Below are 22,546 nucleotides of genomic sequence, written 5' to 3'. Positions count from 1 at the left end.
GTGCCTCAACAAGACAAGCCACATTGTAAATTGCCTATAGGAATGCATGGATTGATCATTGGTGAACATTACCTTCTTACGACTATCATTACCTTATAAAGGTGATTTTGGCTGTGACTTTAAAAGTGCTGCTGTGAAGGTCCCATGTGACAGTACGGATGCGACTCTACTATGTAGTCGCGTTGCCTTCAGGGCACCTCCGACTTCCATGTTTCGTCGTTAACGATTTGTGCCGCATTCAGTGTCCTTGGTTGTTTTGGTTGTTCTTCTTTCTCCTAAAGCAACCAAAGTTACAATTTGCTGTAACACCAGAATAAAGAGGAGAAAAATCAGGATTATGAGGACTGTAATTCATATCTCAAGATATTTGGTATTCTGACGGTGATGTTGGCTTTTTATGTGGGCTTTTATTTTTCAAGTCCATCATTTCTTAATAAACTCCTGATCATTTCTTAGTTTTCCTCTTGAAATAAAGATTTTATTTAGTAGTAATTATAGGGAAAATGATCAATAGAGACTGTTATCATCTTTAAAAGAAGTTTATGGTATCCAGGAGTTTTGCTGAAAGAGCTGCTCCATTTAAACAAAACCAAAGTAAAAAAAAAAAGTAAATATTAATTCATCACTGCTCTGTTAAAGGAAACTACAGTATGTTTGTCTTTGGATTGCTGAATTGGCCTAATGAGCTCTAACCAGGATACAAAACTTTTGATTGGATTTAATTAATTGGAATTGTACCAACTATCAAGGCCAAAACACATCCCTGCCAAATGGCACACATCAAAACAGCCGCCCCTTTGATTTTCTATGCACTGTCCTATTTCCAGTGTCGCCACCCCTGAAAAAACACTTTTTTTTACTACCAGAGAAAAAGCTTTTTTGTACTTCAATACAATGTTGGCACAACTACAGACGTTATTTACTAGTTTGTTGCTTGCTTTTCACTGTAGTTTTAACTATTACTATTTCACTTGTTCCTGTATCTACAAGGCAAAAATGAATTAATTGTTGGTTGATCTGCTGGTCTCAAAACATAATCTCACTACTCAGATTATTGTTTTTTCATTATTATTTCATTAATTTTTTTTTATTAATCAAAAATAGGCAACTATAATGGGCAACTCACCCATTGCATTTCATTGCCCTGCGCTGTACTCATAGAACTGGAGTTACATCCAGGTAACTACTATATATTTCATTTTCACTCTGTCTGTTTGACCTATAATTGATTCCCAGTCATGTTGTTCTTGGAGAAAATATGTTAAAAATGTTTAGAAATTTGAATACCTGTACAATAACGCACCTTTTATTACCACAAGTTGTTTTAAAAGCTTTCCTACCGCTCAAACGGCCTATTTTTACGTTTCAGGTATCATACAACTTGTTTTTTCGATGGTGTCTTTTTTTTTCAATTCCTACATTTTCACCGGACAGTGAACGCATCATGATCGACAAACACACCACCAGCTAAGTAAACATTAAACATCACAGTTACAGGAGTTGCCCAGTAGATATAATAATTATCGAGCCACGATGTGTTTGTTTTTCCTAGAAACTGTTTGTAATGAATAAAAAACAATGCGCTGTAGTTAAATACAGCTCATGACCTTTAACCTTTCACAGTGTTTGTTCTCAGCAGTAATGGACGGAAGACATGACCCTCCTTGTAGCAGAACAGGCCGTATGAGTTTCACAAAGCAGCTCAGTTTCGCAACAAGAGTGGCCGTGTCGGAGGCGGAAGGTGAACCCGAGCTACAAAACCTCCTAACAGGTAAGATTAATCTGCGTGTTCGCGTTAAATCACGGGTCTGTATTATCTTTGACAAGCTAACTCATGTTGTTAGCTAGCTAATAGTCAGCGCGAGAACAAGCTGTGACATTGCACGTGCTTCCCTGTTCCTTCTGCAAAGACTGCTTGACAACAATGAAACTGTAAGATTGGCCGGATTAGACTTCCACATGGCAATGCTGTTGAGCTGGTGTTTGATTACTAATGTGTAATTTACAAGGACACATCTGGTATTAATAACGATCATAATGTGTTTTTACTGCTTAAAATAACAGCTGTTCATAAGTTATCGTGCCAGTATTTCATTGGCAAGCTTTTCTGTGTAGTTAAACTTCCCGTTTGTACACTTTGTCTTATCTTCTCGTATAGTATGAACGTAGCTAGTAGATATACCTACTGTATACCTACCAACCGTATATCTACTGTTCCGTGTTGTACAGCCTCTTTTACACACTTCTGCCTGGAAGTCTGATATGTTTTGCTGATAACACATGAAACCAGGTCTATCAGGTCTATCAGGCTGTGACTTGTACCTTAAATGCAACAGGAAGAAGACAGGAATTGAGGAATTTCCTAATTTATAATGCAGCAGTAATTGCAGAAACAATTATATTCAGACAAACCAGACATTCAGATGAGGAAATGGGTTTGCAACACTCTCTTTTATATATTTGCATAATGCAAAATAATTGCATAACATATTCACTGCAAGGACATACTGTTCTAGTGGTAAATCAGCCTGCCTGGTTATGCAGGATTGCAGGGAGGAGGTGAGTGAAATTGCCAGGTTTAAGTGTAACAAATCGCCAAAATCAAATAAAATGTGTTGGAAGTGTTGTGACTTACTAAGGTCATGTTACAATTCTATAAATAACACTAACCGTGTAACAAGAGGTCATCTCCCTTGGTGCTGCAATGATTAGTCGATCAACAGAAAATTAATCTGCAACTATTAAGATAATCAAATAATCATTAATCATTTTTTATTGTAAAAATGGTATTTGCTGAGGTCAGCTTCTCAAATGTTTGTCTTTTTTTGTCATACATGATAGTAAACTGAATATCTTTGGCTTTTTGGACTGTTGGTCAGACAGAACAAGACATTTGAGGACATCACTGTGAGTTGTGGGAAATTATCACAGACAGTTTCCACTAATTTTATGTTCAGACGTGTCTTTTTATAGATAAAATGATTAATCAAGAAAATAATTTTCAGAATAATCGTTATTGAAAGTAATTTTTAGTCCTAATCTCACTTATTGCCAGCGCAGTTTTTTGATTGACATTAGAGTTGAAACAATTGGTTGATTGATTGATTAGATGGCATTAGTCAACACTTTTTATAACTGAGGAGTCATTTTCCCACAATGACTGTATTATCTTTGGGTTTTGTGCTGTTGGTTGGACAAAAACTATTTAAAAATGTCAACCATAACTTTTCAGTATTTCATTTTATAGACCAAAGAATTAAATTAACTGAGATGATAATTGGCAGATTAACCAATAATGGAAACAATCATCAGTTGCAGCTCTAATTTACCATGTGTATCATAGGAGAACCTTTTATTGATAAATTATGATTGGGCCTAAGTATTGTGGTTTAGCGTCTCATCTGGTATTGTAACGCCTCATGAGAGTCATTTGGGATCAGACAATCCTGAAATGAATGAATGAATGAATATAGGGGGTGAACCCTTCAGATTCTTTGCAGCTGGTCAGAAAGGATGGGTATTGTTAGGATTTTACTGATATTGATACCTTATCGATACTCTTATTGATACAACTCTCTGTAATTTGGTGCAAAAAATAAAGACATGACATGGAAAAAATGAAAAGATTCAACAGTTATATATTTATCAACAGAACAGTTAAATAAGAAGTGCTTAAAACCACTGCTGTGTCCTGAGTTCATAACTACACTTAGTTTTACAATGATTAGGGAAGTCAGTTAGTCAACCAAAGAAAATCTTCGTCGACTGAAATTCTACCTACGCTTCAACCATTGGATTGATCGATGGGGAAACATGGTGCCGATGGCGGGTGGCAACTAGCGTTAATGTGAATTACGGCCACCTATGCCACCTATGTTAGAATGAATTGACGCTACATAAATACTGATGGCAGCAGTTTGTCCAGGAGCTTATCAATATTTCAGTATTGACCAGTCAGGAACCAGTACCAATTTAGTACTGGTTCTTGATACCCATCCCTACTGATCACAGAGCTTTAATGCTGAATGTTGTTGGTTCTTGCAGGTGTGATGGCAGTCGGAGGGTTGACGACCGCAGACACGTGGCTTTAGGGGTGCAGCGCTGCCCGGGCCGGCACCATGCAGCAAAAAGGCGCCATCCAAATTATCGAATGGGAGGACCTGGACAAGAGGAAGTTCTACTCCCTGGGTGTGTTCATGACCTTGACCACCAGGGCCACCGTGTACCCGGCCAGCCTCATCCGTACTCGTCTCCAGGTGCAGAAGGGGAAAGCCCTCTACTCCGGCACCTTTGATGCTTTCTGTAAGATCCTGCGAGCAGAGGGCGTGCAAGGACTCTACCGCGGCTTTATGGTCAATACGTTCACACTGATCTCAGGACAGGCTTACATCACCACCTATGAACTGGTGCGCAAATATGTGTCCCAGTACTCGCCCAGTAACACGGTGAAGTCGGTGGTGGCAGGAGGGGCGGCGTCCCTGGTGGCCCAGACCATCACTGTTCCCATTGACGTGGTGTCCCAACACCTGATGATGCAAGGACAGGGGGAACACCTGACTCGCTTCAAGGCCAAACCCAAAATGATGCTCGCAGCGACTAAACGCAGACTGACTTTCGGGCAAACCCGTGATATTACGGTGCAGATATTTGCAGCCGACGGTTTCAGGGGATTTTACAGGGGCTACGTGGCTTCGCTACTCACGTACATCCCAAACAGTGCACTCTGGTGGCCTTTTTATCATTTTTATGCAGGTAAATCAGCTGTGGTTTATAATAGATGTTCTTAGCTGCTACATGTGTGTAAGTGTGTGGACTGAAATCTATCACAGCTCATAATTTTATCTAATATGAAACTGTTTCTTAGTACCACACGTAGCATGATGTTAAATACTCATTTTCATCAGACTAGTTACAGCTAAATTACAACTTCAACCAAATCTGTAAGACTACTGCTTTGTCTGACACTGTTTTCATATCTTTTACGTTCCCAGAGCAGCTGTCCTTGATGGCGCCCACTGAGTGCCCTCACCTGATTCTGCAGGCTTTTGCAGGACCAATGGCAGCAGCAACCGCCTCCACCATCACCAACCCCATGGATGTTGTTCGAGCAAGAGTACAGGTAAACGCTGAAGGCCACCATTGTGCAGTACATCACAGCCATACATGACAGCCATTATATACAGAAAAAATACTTCTTTAACAATTGAATGAATAATAGTTGTAAAGGGGCTAAAATTTCATTGAAGATACTATGATGTCACTATGATCAGGGTTACATCATTGGACAATACAGCTTGACTTAGGGCTCTGGGATATGACCAAAATCTCATATCCTGATATAGGTTATTTTATATCCCAATAACAATACCTATAACGATATAGCACATTTTGATATTGCACAGCCCTAGCTTGACCTTGCTCAAAATGTCATATAAAGGCTAATATCTGATAAGGTGGACGTTTAATGTGTTGCTCAAGGTTGCGTTAATGAAACGTGACTAAACCGTGTAGTAAAAGGGAGAGTTACCTTGCCAACACAAATTTATCACCGAGATGGCACAGTCAGACCCATATTATATGAGGGGGTACCCGAAAATTCCCAGAAGCCCTTAATAGCGCAGGAGTAGGTTGTAATTATTGGATTTGCTGCTAGGTAGTGCACTGTATGCCTACAGCTTAGTGAAAGTAAAATTAGGACCTAAAGGGAGAAGATTCACCTCCATGGAAGAAGGACAAGTGTATCACATCTAGAGGAGAGTCCTTTTGAAGGGGATTAGAAAAGTACTCCTGAAAGATTTGAGGAGTTTTTAAACAATTCCAGGAAATTTTGGGTTCCCTGTCGTATGCGCACTACAGTAGATCACACTGCGAGGCTTCATATGAAGAAACGAGGGAGTATTAACTAACACAAGTTTGTCATAATCCACAGTGAGTGGATTATGAGTCATATGTTCAGCATTCAGGCTCAAAATTTATATGCTAGCTCATAACTGGAGGGTGTAGAGAACATCAAAATTTTGTCATAAATCTACAGAACCTTTGAGTAATCATCTTAAACCTTTCTCTCTAATTAAACTATTGAAACCACACTTTGTATCAGAATCAGTGTATTGATATTCTCAACATCAAATACAGCTGCCTTTTCTCTGTAAGCTACACTCCCTCTAGTTTCTAACATTACTCAGTAGTTTCTTAACTCGCTAATGGGATAGCTGGCAGGCAGGCTTAGAGGTGTTTGTGTCTGAGGACACAAGTTCAGCAGATGTTTTCACAAAGTCTGCTGTTCCTGCAGCGGTCATTGTTCGCTTAATACCATTTGAGACTGAAGCACAGACCTGCCTGTAATGAATTGGATGTTGCCTCTAAGCCCTAAAAACAACTATGTAATATAATTTTTCAAAAACCACTTTCCTGTCCATTGAAGGTGGAGGGACGATCATCTGTCATCGAGACGTTCAAGCAGCTGCTGGCAGAGGAGGGTGTCTGGGGGATGACCAAGGGGCTGTCGGCCCGCATCATTTCTTCCACGCCCACATCGGTGCTCATCGTGGTGGGATACGAGACTCTGAAGAGACTGAGCCTGCGAGCCGAGCTGGTAGAGTCCAGACACTGGTGAAAAGCCAGAGGAACCTCAAGCCGGGCTTTACCTCGTCACAGCCGGGCCGGAGATAAAGACCCTGACGTGTTTCTCGGCTCTCTGTGCAGCTGCTCCAACATGCCTTTTTAGAACTGTTGTTTTAATGCAGGTATGATGATGCAGCAGAGTGCAGGAGGTGATGTTTGTCTTTAGGTTCACTTGAGAGTTACAGGTGATACAACCTTGCATTTTTCTGTTTGTCAAACTTGTTTCTACTGGCCTTTATTTGTCTAAATGGTTACTGTGAAAGCTGGAAATGTAAGTGAAAACGAAATACTGCGTTTTGCCCAAATTGATTTAAAAGAATGACCCCTATTCCTTAAATTTGATTGATTAATTAAATAAAGTTGCATCTTAAAGGATAGTAGATAGTTGATTAGTGTATCCAGTGTAGTAGGACAATGATATATCTTTTACAGTGTCATAATGTAACCTGACCTAAGCTTTTGGACACGTGATGCACGTCCTGAGCTTATGTTCCCAGCTGGTACGGTTTTTAAAATAGAGCTACCGGTACTCAGCAGTAAATTGTAATATGTACTTTAAGATAATTTGTGACAATTTTCTTCCCGTTTGCCAAAATCTGGAGACACAACTGCCTTGTTTCTGCTTTATTGAGCACATAAAAGAGCAGAAGAGCTCGATATCTGAGTGCATTCCAGTGAAATTAAATTTATACGTATGGACGTCTGCAACATCTGCAAAGAATCTCACCTTTGTGAAGGCCCGCCAGAAGAGAGATTATGTTTTGTACTTTATTGTATTTAATTATAGTATTGGCTGATCACTGGCGCAGAAAAAAAACAGAAAACTCTAAAGTTAAAAGCTGAATTTTCTCAAATATCCTTGAACTGATGGACTGTTTCAGGACATAATAAATGTATCTCTAGAGGTGTTTGTGAAACCAGGCCCAGGTTGGTTTAGTTTGACCGTTACGTAGCTGTCGTCTGTGCAGCAGTGTGCAGGTATATGATGAACTCTATGTACAGTATGGGTGAGTTAACTGGGCCAATCTGGCAGTTGTTTCTGCTTTTTTTTATATATCTTTAGATGTGACTGTACAAAACAAAGTGGATCTTGACAAAAGAAGAAAAGGGGTGACGCTGTAGGAGAGTGTTACAGGCCTTCACACAATCATCTTGATGTATTTCAGGGTGTGCGTTCTTTCTCTTCTGTTCTGTACATTATTTATACTTTTTTGGATCATATCTACAACCATTTCGTTACAGCGCAGAAACCTTAACCGCTGAGCCATTTCGCTGTTTGGTTAAAGCTAACGCAAAGACAGAGGTCGAGTAAAGGCAGCAGCAACAAACCAGCATGGAAAAACAAAACTCCGAAGTTGCCTTCAGTCACCTGTTTAGTGTGAGGTGTATCAACAAGGCTACTGTCATGTTAGAAAAGACTCTTAATGCAGTCGGAGAGGCATGTACTGTAAACGCAACAGTGACTACTGCCAGAAAACATCTCAGAGGTTTGACTTTCTGTGCCTTTTTTTTTTTTCTTTTTTAATAAACTGTCTTTGTTGTGTTTGTGTTTGCAAACGGCACTTTTCAGTTTGTACAACACAATATTCAAGTGAATGAGAATAATGGACTCAACAATTCCTACATGATTTCTGGAAAATAAATGGAACTTTGCCTGTATGGAGGAAGTTGTGCGTTAGGCGACACCTAAAATTATCAACTGCCTGCTGTGTTTGTAATAAAGAATTGTCAAAAGTACAGTTTGATGTGTTTTAAACATTGAGAACCTGTGGACCTGTGAAAAGAAATAAAGATTTGTGAATCACTGCAGAGGTTGATCACTACAATGATACATTTTTAAAATGTTTTTCTTTTTTTTTTTTCTTAAAATGTGTATTTCAGCCCTAGATGTGACTGGTTGTTGGACCTTGATAGTAAAAATCGTAGCTTTAGATGTTTCCTAGACAGCTCTTGCAGCATCAGTAGATCATAAAGCTGCAGTACAGCTGCTGACCACTGGAGGGAGCATGAGATCATGCTTCATCTCCAACTGACTGCAGGAGGATGTTTTAAAGTTCTCACACATTACAGGATGATACAGATGTAACAGAGTTATGATTGTAAACAGGAATACAGATTAAATTCTGAGTCTGAACATCCAACATCACAATGGAGTCTGAAATCTGACAAATTAGTCAGTTTTCAACAGTCTCAGACCACTAATTGACACTACATACGATGCTTGGGGCTGAAACAGAAATTATTCCAACCAGTTTAAGTTTTTGAACATTTCTATAAAATGTCAAAAACCAAAAGCTTTTAAATTGACGATACAAAAGTAGATCACTAACTGAGGTACTAGTTAAGATTTCAGCCCACAAAAAAAGACACAGAGACAGAAATACAAAAAAAACCCCTTTTATTTGACCGTTTTGATCAAGTGCAAAATAATCCATAACATTTACACCCCCCTCCCTCCCTCCCTCCCTCCCTCCCTGCCTCAATAACCAACTTCAACTCCATGATTATTGTAAACAGCTCTGAAGATCTTCTCGTCTTGTTTTCTGTATCGGACGTCTTTGCTCACATGGGACAGTCGTAGATGTGTATGGCGCGGTCGTCTCCAGCTGAGATGATCTTTGAGCCGGTGCTGTTGTACTTTACGCTCCACACCTGAGGACCACAGACAGTAATGAGATTTGAGTTCAGCTAGTCTGTGCTCTTCTTTGATCACATATTAGTAATCCACATTTTGAAAAACTTGTATCTATATTATTGTATTCACAAACTTGATACTGTGACACAATGTCCCACATGGCAATTACCCTACATTTAAAAAGGGTAATAATTTAAGTAATTGCACATGAATTTACAGCATTTTGGAGGGGAAGCTGTTCATAGAAAGCATTTGTTCCTTTCTGCTAATCTGCAACAAACATAATTGTAACTTTAGGCAGTTGAAGCAAAAACCTACAACAACAAATTAAGCAGAGCCTAAGAGCTACGAACCAAGCAAAAAAATGTTCCAAATAGAAGAACAAAGCAGCTGCTGAACAGTTAATTGGCTGCAAATTGTCCCTGTAGATTCTCTGGATTTACTGTTATTTCATGGCAAGTCACAAAAGAAATATGGGAGACACAAACACGCCTCTGATCCCCTCTCCGAGGAGCCGTGCTATTTTAATCAGAGGCTTTTTTGTAGTGCAGATGAACCACCCCACAGGCGTCTGCAACCAGAGATCTAATGACAGCTGGGATTATTGGTTTTGCCGGAGCTTAAACATCAGAGAAGGGTTATGTGAGGGGCCGCTGCATGACATTGGCCGTGCTGATTTCCCAACACATTAGCACCTACAAGCGGATGGATTTTCTCACTTTGAATTTGGATTATATCACATTCGGGTCAAAAAACACAGGATTTTCTTTGTCACCTGGTCTTGATGGTCGAAGAAAGTGTTGATACATGCTCTGGAGCTGGCGTCCCAGACCTTCACACTCTTGTCAGACGAGCTGAGGGTAGAAGAGGAGAGACAACGTTTGACATGTTTTACAGTTCATCTTAGTGTCAAACTTTGTAACGTCTGACTGGTCTGAACGGTTTATCTTGGCACCGTCGACTGGAAACTTTTTTCCTGAAAAACAGCTTCAGCTGACGATGTTAAAGCACGATGGAAGTGAAAGCTTGGGAAAGTAGAGGAAAACACGTCTGCTACATTTCTAATGTACACAAACAGACAGCAGCAGATTTTATGGTCACAACTACTGCCTATTATATAATAATAATAATGATTAACTTAGTTTATTTATGTAGCACTTATCAAAACCAGAGATTACAAAGTGCTTTATAAGGACAAAATGAGAAAGCAACAGAAAAAAACAAGCAAAACCAACCACATGCAGACAAATTTACCCAAATTGAATAAGACAGTAAGGTAGAAATACATTTTCAGAAGCAATACATTTAAAATTACATATTTAAAAGAGGTTATTCAAAAGCCTTTTGAAAAGAAATGTGTTTTCAGAAGTGATTTAAAAGAAGAAGATACTGATTTTTCAAAATCGACAGGCAGGTCGCTCCAAAGTTGAGGTTTTAACAGCTAAAGCTTCGTCCCCTTTAGTCTCACACCTCAGACTACATGCAGGTTTGTAACGGGCAAGTAATTCAGAAATATAGTCTGGAGCTAAGACAAATGCTAAGTGCTCTTAACGTCATAAGTAAAATCTTCAAATTGATTCTGTAATAAACTGGTAGCTAATGTAAAGACATTAAGAGGGGAGAAATATATGATCTCTTTCCTTGGTTTTATTATTGGTATGATTATTATAATCAGTTACAGTGGCACAGTTTGTTTCAAGTCTGTCAATCATGTTGCAGAAATGCAGCTGAATTTGTTTCTACGCATCAGCAGAGCAGCATGAAATTCTACCTCCCGAAGCTGTTTTGAAGCTGCAGTGTGAAATCTTACCTCGAGACAAAGTGGGAGTCATCTGGGGAGAAGGCGACATTAAGAACCCAGGATCCGTGTCCGCTCAGCGTGCCCGCCAGGTTGGCGTGTTGCCTACAGAATAATATCAGCAAAAGTTTATAAAGGAAACAAAACGCTACTTTCTAAAGAACCAAAAGTGTAAAACAAAAAAAAACCTACACATCATATATCTTGATGTAGCCGTCGTCGGAGGCTGTGACCAGGAGCTGGGAGTCGGGGGAGAAGGTGAGAGATCTGATGGGCATGGCGTGACCTGAAGAGAGAGAGAGAGAAGAGGCACTCAGGAAGATGTAAGTCTCAGTGAAAAGGTTGTTGGTTTGGCAGCTTAATGACCTTTATACTTGTTCAAAAAGCTTGAAGTTAGTTTTCATCCTTAATAATGAAACCAGTAACAGCAGCGAGAGGTGAAAACAGTTTATACTTCATGTTCAATATGTTCTGACTGCAGCAGTGAAAGGTTATTAATTTTACAACATCCTCATTTGCAGTCGGAATGTGTCCAAGAAAATTTGGTTTGGATATTTTAGTCTATTTTCTTAATTTATTTATGTTTGACCTTGTATATTTGAACTTTTCCCCCCAAATCCATGTTGCTTTTGTTCATTTCATTCCTTCATTTCTTGTCTGATCTGGAATTTCTTATGGCCATCTGTTTAGTAACTGTCCGTAAAAAGTGATTAAAGTAAAGACATTTTTATACCCTAATAAACGACCCTAATAAATAAATATATTACCCTAATAAATAGTAATAATTGAACTTACCTTCCAGTGTGTGGAGAAGCTTTCCAGTTGCGATGTCAAAGATATTGATGATTCCATCAATAGCTCCACTGGCCAAATATTTTCCATCTGGGCTCTGAAGAGCAAAAAAAGCAAAAAAAAAAAACCCAATTCACTTATTCATTATAAGCTTTTAAAAACAACATTTTCGCCTGCAGAGAAAGGCTCAGGAGTTAAAACTAGTGAAAACCTTGGTGTGAATGGGGAGAAACACTAATCAAGATGAGTTATTATAAAGTCAAGACAGGAAGGTCTCAGCCTCTGAGACTCTGTGCTTGATAAGCCGTCATCCAGCCGACCAAAATGACAATTTATGGTTCCTTACGTAAGCTATACTCAGGATGAATTTCCCTCGAGTGTCCAGAGAATATTCCTTCTTGCCGCTTTCCACACCAAAGATGTTGACCTTGCCAAGATGGCTTCCTGTAGCGATGTATTTGGAGTCTGGGGAGAAGGCGACCGTCCATGCATCAACTACAGAGACGAATAGAAAGGGGGAAGACAGAGGATGAGGAGGATTTAACTCATCACGTGTATTCTTTTCCAGGAATTATTTATTTTAGCAATGCTGGCTACAATGAACACAATTTAATTAATGCAATGTCTCAGCTAGTTTTATTTATGTGTATACCTGCTGCAGCACAAACTGTCCCTGAAGACATCTAATCTACTTTCTGCTCACTTGCCAATACTATTAATTAAGCTGTAATTATGCTCCGTTAACTATAATGAAATCCACAAAAAGAAAAAGAAAATGAAGGTTTTACAATAACAGGTCTCACTTCTGAAGAATCCAAATATACCAAAATACAGTATGTCCAATGAGGGGAAAAAGGTCTTTAATCCAGTGACCCAGACCAACCGCTGAGTGAAACGGGTTGTCACTAACACAAGTCGACATGACATTTAGATGAAGTACAGCTTGGTTCACGATACACAACGAAACGGACATTTCTGCGTGTGGGGTTCCTGAAAGGTGAGTGTAAAAAAAAAAACATAACATGAGTTCGTTGTGCTACAGTATGCAGCAGACCAGACCTCCAGGTTTGTTTTAATACTAAACTGAATGATCATTACCTTTGTAGTAACTCTGTTGCAGTGTAAGAACCAATGTTCACTTGAAAATAACTACTCAACACAACACAGGTATGATTTTCAAAGTTACTACAAATGAGTTATACTTATAAACTTCCATAATTCTTCTCTAAAATAATATCCTTATCCGTAATGACAAAATCCAGCCAAAAGTGACATATCTTACATTAAAACTACATTTTGACTATAAAGTGGGAACGATCCATCATTTAATCAATGATTAACAGTGAAAAGGTTACAGTCGAAGGACAGAAACAGCTGAAATGAATTCAAAGTACACAGACGGCTAGAGCTGCTTTAACCCTCTAAAACCTACATAGACAAAGAAGCACCTGGACATAGTTTCATATTTTAGCTGATTCTGAGCTTATTCCTTCAGTGAGTATCAAGTGTTATACATCATATGATTCAGGGGAATCTGCCCTTTCTTTATGTTGCAGTGTAAACCATCATGCATTACCTTTGTGTCAGCATACAATATTTGACAAAAAAAGAAAAACACCCAGTGAAAAAACCTTGAGTTTTGTCAAATAACTCCATAGTCAACCAGGGAATTTATGTTTTCTCAGTGTGTAAAGTTGTATTTTAGGTGTTTTGGAGCTACATGTGAAGTTTGGTGCAAATCCACCTTTTCCTCAGTGAGTTACAGCCATTTATTTGCATAGTGTCCCGGGACAATGTGACAACATATAAATTTTGGTGCTGTCTTTATATTTTGATCAATATCACCTCTGAGAGTAAATATCAAAATGTTATATATCATTGGAAAATAAACACCCTAATCTGTTGATATATGGAAGACTGTAGTCGTTTACTTTTTGCTCAGTGCACATGGTGACTCGAGGGAAGCCTGTAAGACAGCAAGCTTCTGTTCCTGTATCACGTGATTGCACGCACCGTAAATCGACCCTGATGGTCGTAAAGATACAAGTCAAGGCGCCTCGGTAAACTGAGTCTCACAGTTCAGACAAAAAAAAGAAGGCTTGTCAATATTATAAACAGTTCTAAAGTTATTTAATGTTTTCTAGAACATGGTCTTCAGTCCCAGAGGTTTAATCAAAAGCCAGCAGAAGAATAATCACAGAGAAAATATAATATTCATTTGATTTTTGTCTCTCTTGGATATAGAGCTGCAGGAAGCATGATTTCTAGCACCTAGTATAAATCAATCAATAAACACTGACAATCCTCCGAGTCTTACCTGGTCCTGCATCCATGGACTTGATCTGTTTTCCAGACTCCAGGTCCCAGAGGCGGATGTGAGCATCGAGTGAGCTGGAGGCGGCGATCGCTCCGTTGTGACTGATGTCCACTGACACCACACCCAGCTGGTGGCCCTCCAGGGTCCACTGCAGCTCCAGCTTCTCATCTGACCTGCATGTGCAGCGCGGCGCAGGGATTTGTTTGGTCACGTCAAGTCAAATCAAGTTTATGTAGGCAGCACATTTAAACAAAGACTTCTGAGAAACTGGGGTCCGTTTCACCAAATTTGCAACATGAGATAACTTCCTCTCGTGCTAATCTTGAAATGTTTGACTAATCAAAAACAAACATCACACTGGTGACTCGCATATTAACATGCGAGAGTCTTGTAGGACTAATTTATTTGCAAATTGAGAGCAACAATCATATGTGTAGTGTGACATTTGCGTGCACAGTAAGTAGTTTTCACAAATTGCTGGTGTAAAAATGGATCTGAGTCAAACAAAAAAAGTGTAACAGCCAATTATATCACTGTTGTAGATTATAATTCTTTACACTAACAATAATTAAGTCCTGAAATGGCAGTGAGCTTTTTTCACATAGACCAGGTCTAGACCAATCTCTTTAATGGTCCCTTGGTAAAGATCCTCTTAAGAGGTAAATGTTAAAAGTCACATTGGTGTATTTAGGACTTCAAATCTCAAGACGATATCGCTCCCATATCACCATGAAAGAGCAGCTACTGCTGGGACTCAAACTACAGAAGTGTGCTATGACAGTCTGAGTGCAGCAGAGGTCATAAATATAACCCTCTATCGTTAAAACTCAGAGAGAAGACATATTTGTTCAATGAGTTCAATGAAGATGGAAAAGAGTCTCGCTCAGTTAACTGGGCTTTTCTGACCTGGAATGAACACTGGCTTGGCTCTTGTCAAATCAGAAATATGAAGTTTCACAGCACATAAAATTGATATGATCTGTGGGCTGAATGCTATTTGAACTGAACCTTGGAAAATATGGTACAGTTTTGTTTTGACAGTCATACTGTTGTTTCTTTGGTATTTGTGCAAATCTTAAAAGATTTGTTTTAAGTCCATGAAAACAGAGAGAAAAGAAATCTAGATGTTAATTAAATCCAATGTTACAAAACAAGAAAACACACAAATACAATATTGGGCAAGAAAACAACATCAACTAGACACATAACTATCAGTAAAATGTCTAAAGTGTCATTGTCATGAAAAAAAACAACAACTCACCATTTCCACACTTTGACCATATCATCTAGTGAGCCAGTGACGATAGTTTCTGTCCCGTCCGCCTCACTTTTACCCCACGCTGCCGTCCAGATAGCATCATCGTGTGCTGAGAGGAAACAAACTGCAGGTTAAACCTCTGACAACAGCGTGATAATGACTTGTATTACATCCCAAATACTAGTGGGGCTGATGGGAAGAGTATTTAAAGGATCAGGCTAATGTTGCTCAATATTTTTCTTACTATGAGCAAATCTCATATAAAGACTGAAACTAACATTGCTTTGCTTTAGTGTCTCTTGGTTCTTTCAGACGTCCAGACCCTGTCTGTGGTCCTCAGTCCACAAACCCATTTGTCAGAACGGCTGAGTATGTTTTTACCAAACAAACATAAACAAAAGGTAAATAATGCATCAGTGCAGATTAACACACATTTTGAATACACTATATGAGACTTTTGCAGGATCAGGATAACTTCATTGTTGATTTTGGTCTTTTCGTGGGATTTGATGACAATATGGAAAACACAGAATAATGACAGCCTTATCCTTTAATCTCCTAATTATGTGGCTACTGCTTTGTCATCTGCTGAGAGAGAAAAACAAACTCGGTGCATGTTTAATGTGAGGGAAAAGGCTGCGGCAGAGCTCTGAATAACAGGACTTTCAGGGGAAACTCAAAGGTAACTTATCACATTGAAAAGTTATACAGTGAGACTTTGCTCATAACGTTACTCACCATGTTCTTGCTTGAAAAGAATGCTGTACTGAAATTGAAGCACAAGTTAACAGTTATGTTTGATTCTTCTTTTGTTTTCCAAAACAGATTACAGCGTAATATTCATGATGCACAGCCCAAACTGTTCCTGATGTACAAAGAACAACAGTCTGTTGATGGTTGGTACGAACCAAGATTTATTCAATATTGTCTGATGGAAAAACAACCACATTGTAGAGCTTGGTATAGAAGACAAAGTTCTTTGTTTGCAATGTAATGAAATCAGCTTTTATTCTTGTCTATGTTTGGTGTCTTGTAAGTCTATGTGGGCTGGCCACTTGTATGTATATAAAACAATAACTAATCTTTAAATTCTTTCATTTAGGAAATGCTGAGTGTATTTAAAGGACGGGTTCACAGCTTTTCAAGACTGTTTTAAACAACAGTCAAGCTCCCAAATGAACATTGAAATAGGTTTTTCTTGCTATAATCATTCCTCCTGATCATACTGACCATTAGGAGATTCCTTCATAATGTACTTACAATATAGTTGATGTGGGTGTATTTAAAGGTTTATCTGATATTCAAACAGTAGCATCTACCAGAGACAACTGTGTCTCCATTAGAGCTGCAAATTTTTGGAACACGATACCCAGCATGACAATGCTCTAACTTCACTAGTTTCAAATCACAATTGAAATCATGGCTGAAACAGAACCAATCATGTGACCATTAACCACATAGATACTAACCAGAGAGTATTTTATTTTAGTTTTTGTATGATGCAATGTTTTAAATAGATAGTGCTTTTAGTTTTGTATGATGTACTGTTTATTTACTATACCCCAGTATGAGTTGTAACACTTGATACCATAATTCTTTTGTAATTTGCCTGCCCAGTCAATGACTGTCCATTGTCCCTGTTAAATAAATAAATAAATAAATAAAATAATGTGAAGCTTCAGTCGTCCAAATGAGTCAAATCAAACAGATATCTTTCAACGTTACAGTCTTTTTATTGCCAAACTCCCTCTTTTTGTTACTATACTTCCACTGCAGCTCAACAGGGAAACACTGCCTGAGGAAACACAAAGAGGGAATTTGATGCTAAAAAGACTGTAAATATGGCAGATATCCACTTGATATGACTAACTCAGACTGCTGAAGCCTCATATAAGCTTCAGATAAACTTTTAAATGCAGTTTTGCACAAAATGACTGTGTGGACACAATGTGGATTTTGGCCCCCATCACTTACATTAAAAGCAGATTTGAAGGGGATCTTTTAATAGCCAGTATGAACAGGATGAATGATTACAGTGAGGAAAACCTCTTTCAATGTTCATACATATGAGCACCTGACTGTTGTTTTAAGACAGACTTAAGAAATTGCGAACCAATCCTTGAAAGGATGAGGTTGCTTAAATTTGATGCTTACTTGAGTGCTCATTTTTTTGGTCCTGGTGGTTGGAGAGCCAGATAACTTACTTCAACCTGAAAACAAAGTGACAGTTTGTTAGTGGTACGTTAACAAACAGCAGCAACACATGATGAAACCATGACACACTATTTATTTCAGCAGTTAGCTATCATTACTTAGTTTAGCGACCAATGCAACAAAGATATACGGCAAGAGCTTAAGCCTGCAAACATGCTCCAGACAATGACGTTTAAGTTTAACAGAAAATTTAGTTTTTAATTTAGCATTAATTTGTGCAGTGTTACAGTTGAAAAAGCTACTAGAGTACCGTGGCTAACAGCAGCTAGCTCTGACTAGCAGCGGCCAGTTGGCAACAAAGTGCAATTTCCTATTTAAACATTTACTAGATTATTAGGTTATATACCAAGATAACTGTTTCTATTCTACTATAGTGTAAACTGCGTCCACGTACCTTTAAAACTCCTGTAAAATGTTTAATATAATTTCGGGAGCTCGATGACTTACAAGCGAGACTCCATGACAACATTCAACGTAACTTCCGTTTAGCGTCTTCTTCGTCTGTTTCATTTCGGTTGGCGAGTAACATGAACACTACCGCCACCAGCGGAACAGAAGAAGAAAGCGTCTACAAAGCGACTGCTAGAGCTGAAAAATATACATGAAATTAAATTTACATAATTAAAAACATTTATAATGTGTTTTATTTAATATGCGTTTCAAATAAAACAATATAACAAAAATGTGAGATCAATAGTATATTTGTGAATGCAATAACATTTTTAATTCAGACTTATACATCAATAAATAAATTCAGTAATTTCTTAATTATTAATCACAATATCCTGATTTGTTTTATTTAGCATATTTTATTTAATTACATTTATACACTTAGTTACATATATGATTTAATTTATCTAAATATTTAATTGTAGCTATTAATAAGAGTAAACACACAATGCCACATACTGCTTGTAGGCAGTTTCCAGATGTTTTGGTTTGTGACTCCTACTCACTGCAGGTTGCATATGACTATAGTTTGTTACATCAAAGAGTGGATCTCTCTTCTTAACTTAACTATTACTTTATTTGAGCAAATTTTAACAACCAGAAAAGGTATAATATTTCACAAGAAAAAATGCAAACATTCAAAAAAGTCAGAAGAAGCATGAAAAATATATATATTTTTAAATTTCTTTTCTCATTAATCATCTCACAACCCCTCAGTTTTATCTTGTGACCATTTAAGCTCACTAAAATCACTGCGTTAACTTTACTCGGTAAATTACAATCTGTTATTTTGATCCAGTGTTACACACATCAAGCTTTCGCTAAAAATTGTATCAAAAATGTATTGGTTTTTGTACAAAACAACAGTAAAATAAAAAACAAAAGACAAAAACTGGGTCAAATCAACCCCTTCTCTTGAGTGGCTTTCTGGCATTAACCCAATATTGTGTTGGTGCTATATTGACCCAAACTTGGTTAAATTTTAACCCTGTGATTTTTAGTGTGAGAGATCGTGACCTACAGGTCGGGAGCCACTGCTGTATATCACTTCATTTTGAAAATAGCACCATTCAAAATCCCTAAATTAATCCCACTGTATACTGATAATAGACACAACACTAATCTTTCTGCAAAACTGAAAAGCGAGGAGGAATGAAACAGATCAAAATACTGTGTGTACACTAAGGCTTTTGCTTACAGAGGAGATAGCACAGATATTGATTTTGGCAGCACTTCAGGCAACATGAGCCTCACCTGTGGTGCCCAGAAGGCCAAACATGACCAACAGTTGACTTCAGATGAGACTTCTTTGTTGCCTGATATCAGACAGAACTGTCAACCCCTTTCACTCCATTTCAGAATCAGTCAAGTCGATTTGGCGGAGTGGGTGGATTCAAAGGTCTAGACCCGGGCAAACCTCTTTGCTCAGAAGCTTGACTACCATAATAATGGCTTACATAAAACCTCTATGGTGCAAAAGAAAAAAAGGCAAACCTGAGTCTGAAGAGTAAGCAGAAAAATATTTTGACAGTTGCTGCAGCTCCAATCTAAGCTCCAAAAACGGTTGTCAAGAGAAAGTTTCAGGAGAAAGAGGAAAGAAAGTTTTAAATAACTCCTAATGTAAAGTTGAAAAGGGCACTTGTGTCCCAGAAAAGGACATCAGTGTGAATCTCCTGACAGCCCGGGACCTGAGTGAGGTAGATGAGAGATGTCCTATTTAGAGCAGTGTGTGTGTGTGTGTATGTGTGTGTGTGTGTGTGTGCACTCGGAGAAACAGAGAAAGATAATTTAATTATTGGGTTATTTTTAAGACCGATAATGAGCAGATATTTTGTGCAGATATTCACTCCACAAATTCTCATCTGGAGGTTTATTCTTATTTGAAGTGGTACAAAGTAGCAGTAAAATAACAACAGGACACCATTCAACACATTCAACTAAAGTATCATATTTAGGGTTTTTAGTAACCCATCATGTCTATTTAACAATCAATCAAAGATATTTTACTGCATTTATATAAATGAAGAACTGAAGGAACGAGCTTTTGAAAATCTAGAATGAGAGGTAATTGAAAAACAATGTGTGTAAGAATAATAAAAATAATTGTGGGTTTTAAATCTGTTTTCTACATTTATTATCAAGAAAACTTTAAAGATTTGGTTCACATTTTTTAAAATCTGTCTTAAAACAACAGTCAGATGCCCAAATGAACATTTAAAAAGTGTTTTACTTGCTGTAATCATTCCTCCTGTTCATATTGACCGTTAAAAGATCTCCACCAAATGTACTGCCAATGCAAGTGATGTGGGACAAAATACACAATCCTCATGAGCAAAAACGTACCTGAAGATAAAATGAGGCTTCAACTGTCTGATTTAGTCAGATAAAGTATCAATATTCCACAGTTACAGTGTTTTTAGTAGAATAATTCTTTCTTTGTGTGTCGACGGACAATAATTTCCTGTTCAGCTGCAGTGGAAGGATCATAACAAAAAGAGGGACTTTGACAGTAAAAAGACTAACGTTGAAAGATATTTTTTATATTTTTTTATTTGCACAATAAAAACAAAGTAGCATAAACACAACAACAAAAGAGAAAAAAACAAACCAAACAAATTGTGCAGGTGAGATTTAGAAAACCCCTAGAGGTTTATAGTAGTAATCTCACCTCATTACGCATTATAAGCAAATACAAAAGTCATGTGATCCACAAAAATAAGCAAACAAGCAACCACAGAATCAAAAGCAAAGATATCTAATTTGAACAATCTGCACAGAAGGAGGACTTTGGATTTTGTCCCCCATCACTTACATTATAAGTGCATTATGAAGGAACTTCTAATGGTCAGTATGAACAGAAGGATTGATGATGGCAACTAAAAACTATTTCAATGTTCATTTGGGCACCTGACTATTGTTTTAGGACACACTTGAACAATTATCTTTTAAGAGCTACATCTACATTTTGAAATTTGGTCCTTGCATATGCCATACATGCTTTGTAATGAAGCATTTAAAGTGCCTCTGTGACTGATTATGATGATGATTGTTCCAAGGCCTCAATAACAAAACTGTTCCTTCCGAGCTGCTTCTTTTTACTTGTAAACACACAAACCAGCTGTAGGTAGAGTCAAAGCTTGTAATGGACTGTTTCATCCATCCATTTGATGCCATAAAGTTCTTGCAAAGAACCATTACATCGGCCCTTTTGGTAGTCTTATTGTATTCATTCATGTTCGGTCAATTCATACTGTATTCATGATGAAAACAAATATTCAAAAATAACTATATGAGCATTGAAAATGTCAAGTTGTCCTCAAGCTTCAAAATTACAAATGCAGGATATATGTCGTCTGAAATCTGGATCTGATCTTTCAGCCCCGACTGGAAACTATAATCTTTTTTCTCCAGGCACTTGTACATTTCTGTTTATTTGTCCTGCAGGCAACAACGATCATTATGTTGCTGTTTTCAGCCAAGTGATCCATTTATATTTTCCGGGAAATAATGATGGGTAATGGACTGATGTTATGCCATCAGGCTGCAGCACGCTGAAAGGAGCACAGGACTGTTTTCATTATCTTTGAAATGGCAAAATGAACGTACTCTGACAACAGAACAACTGATTCAAACAATAGTTTTTAAAAAAAGAAGCCAAGATTGGATGCATTTATACTTTTACAGAGAAAAATATTAAGAAAATTGCTTTGTGCTGCACAGACTAAACTTGGGACGCATTTTATATTTCTAACATTGTTCAGAAGTCGTCTGAACTCCACATCTGTTAGGCACCTCTGTGACTCTGCTCTGTCATTTAGGCCTGGCTCAACACAAAGATGGAAAACTAACTGCTCCTTATGTAATTGACATTTTCCTACTTTTACCCTGATTATGGGATTTGGTCTTGGCACACTGTGTCAAAGGAAATAGAAATGGCTAAAGCAGAAACTTTTAAGCTGAGGTGTCTGTTTCTAAGTGGTTTTGAGTCATTGTAAATCCTTCCGCAGTAAACTATTAATGATCAAACAACCTACTTTAGAATTAAAATATGGTCTGTTTGAATTTAGATGAGTGGATGAAAACTTTCCTTTCTGGTAAGAGAAGAACCAGTAAAGCGTCTTTCTCTAGTCACTTGCTTTGTCCCAACCGGTGCTGGTTGGAAAACAAAAGGAAATTTTGTTGTATTGACCTGTAACACAACGGTGCACAAACTCTTTTACCTCCTACCGTCTTGTAGCCACTGATAATATAACAACCTCAGATGCAATAACTTGACAAAATATGAGTAAAATTCCCATTTTTATTGGCATGAAATGTACTGTGATCAGTCTTCCAAATGTAATAGATTAGTTTTACCACCACACTAGGCTTTTATGTCACTTGATGTACACATGTTTCATGTGTTTTTTTAAATTGTTTAATGTGTTTTGCATGTTTTATGTACTGCAAGACTAATAT

At 37.9% G+C, this 22,546-nt stretch overlaps 2 protein-coding genes across 2 annotated transcripts; one reads left to right on the top strand and one right to left on the bottom strand.

Annotated features, from left to right (window-relative positions):
• The first annotated feature begins 1,424 nt into the window (after positions 1 to 1,424).
• slc25a44a (solute carrier family 25 member 44a) lies at positions 1,425 to 8,433 on the top strand. The gene is made up of 4 exons (XM_044356185.1): positions 1,425 to 1,771; positions 4,045 to 4,752; positions 4,992 to 5,119; positions 6,425 to 8,433. Exons 2-4 carry the CDS (start codon positions 4,119 to 4,121, stop codon positions 6,614 to 6,616), a joined length of 954 nt encoding a protein of 317 aa, XP_044212120.1. The 5' UTR covers positions 1,425 to 1,771; positions 4,045 to 4,118; the 3' UTR covers positions 6,617 to 8,433.
• Positions 8,434 to 9,005: 572 nt separating this feature from the next.
• wdr61 (WD repeat domain 61) lies at positions 9,006 to 18,140 on the bottom strand. Its single transcript, XM_044357753.1, has 11 exons — positions 18,033 to 18,140; positions 17,579 to 17,634; positions 16,163 to 16,190; positions 15,428 to 15,533; positions 14,167 to 14,339; positions 12,196 to 12,344; positions 11,853 to 11,946; positions 11,250 to 11,343; positions 11,070 to 11,162; positions 10,035 to 10,113; positions 9,006 to 9,276 (listed from the first exon to the last, which is right to left on the bottom strand). Exons 2-11 carry the CDS (start codon positions 17,588 to 17,590, stop codon positions 9,187 to 9,189), a joined length of 918 nt encoding a protein of 305 aa, XP_044213688.1. The 5' UTR covers positions 17,591 to 17,634; positions 18,033 to 18,140; the 3' UTR covers positions 9,006 to 9,186.
• Positions 18,141 to 22,546: the final 4,406 nt, after the last annotated feature.

This window comes from Thunnus albacares, chromosome 7 (assembly GCF_914725855.1).
Source record: "Thunnus albacares chromosome 7, fThuAlb1.1, whole genome shotgun sequence".
NCBI classification, from domain to species: domain Eukaryota; kingdom Metazoa; phylum Chordata; class Actinopteri; order Scombriformes; family Scombridae; genus Thunnus; species Thunnus albacares.
Note: the sequence above shows the minus strand (reverse complement) of the source record. Positions and strands in the feature narration are given on the sequence as shown.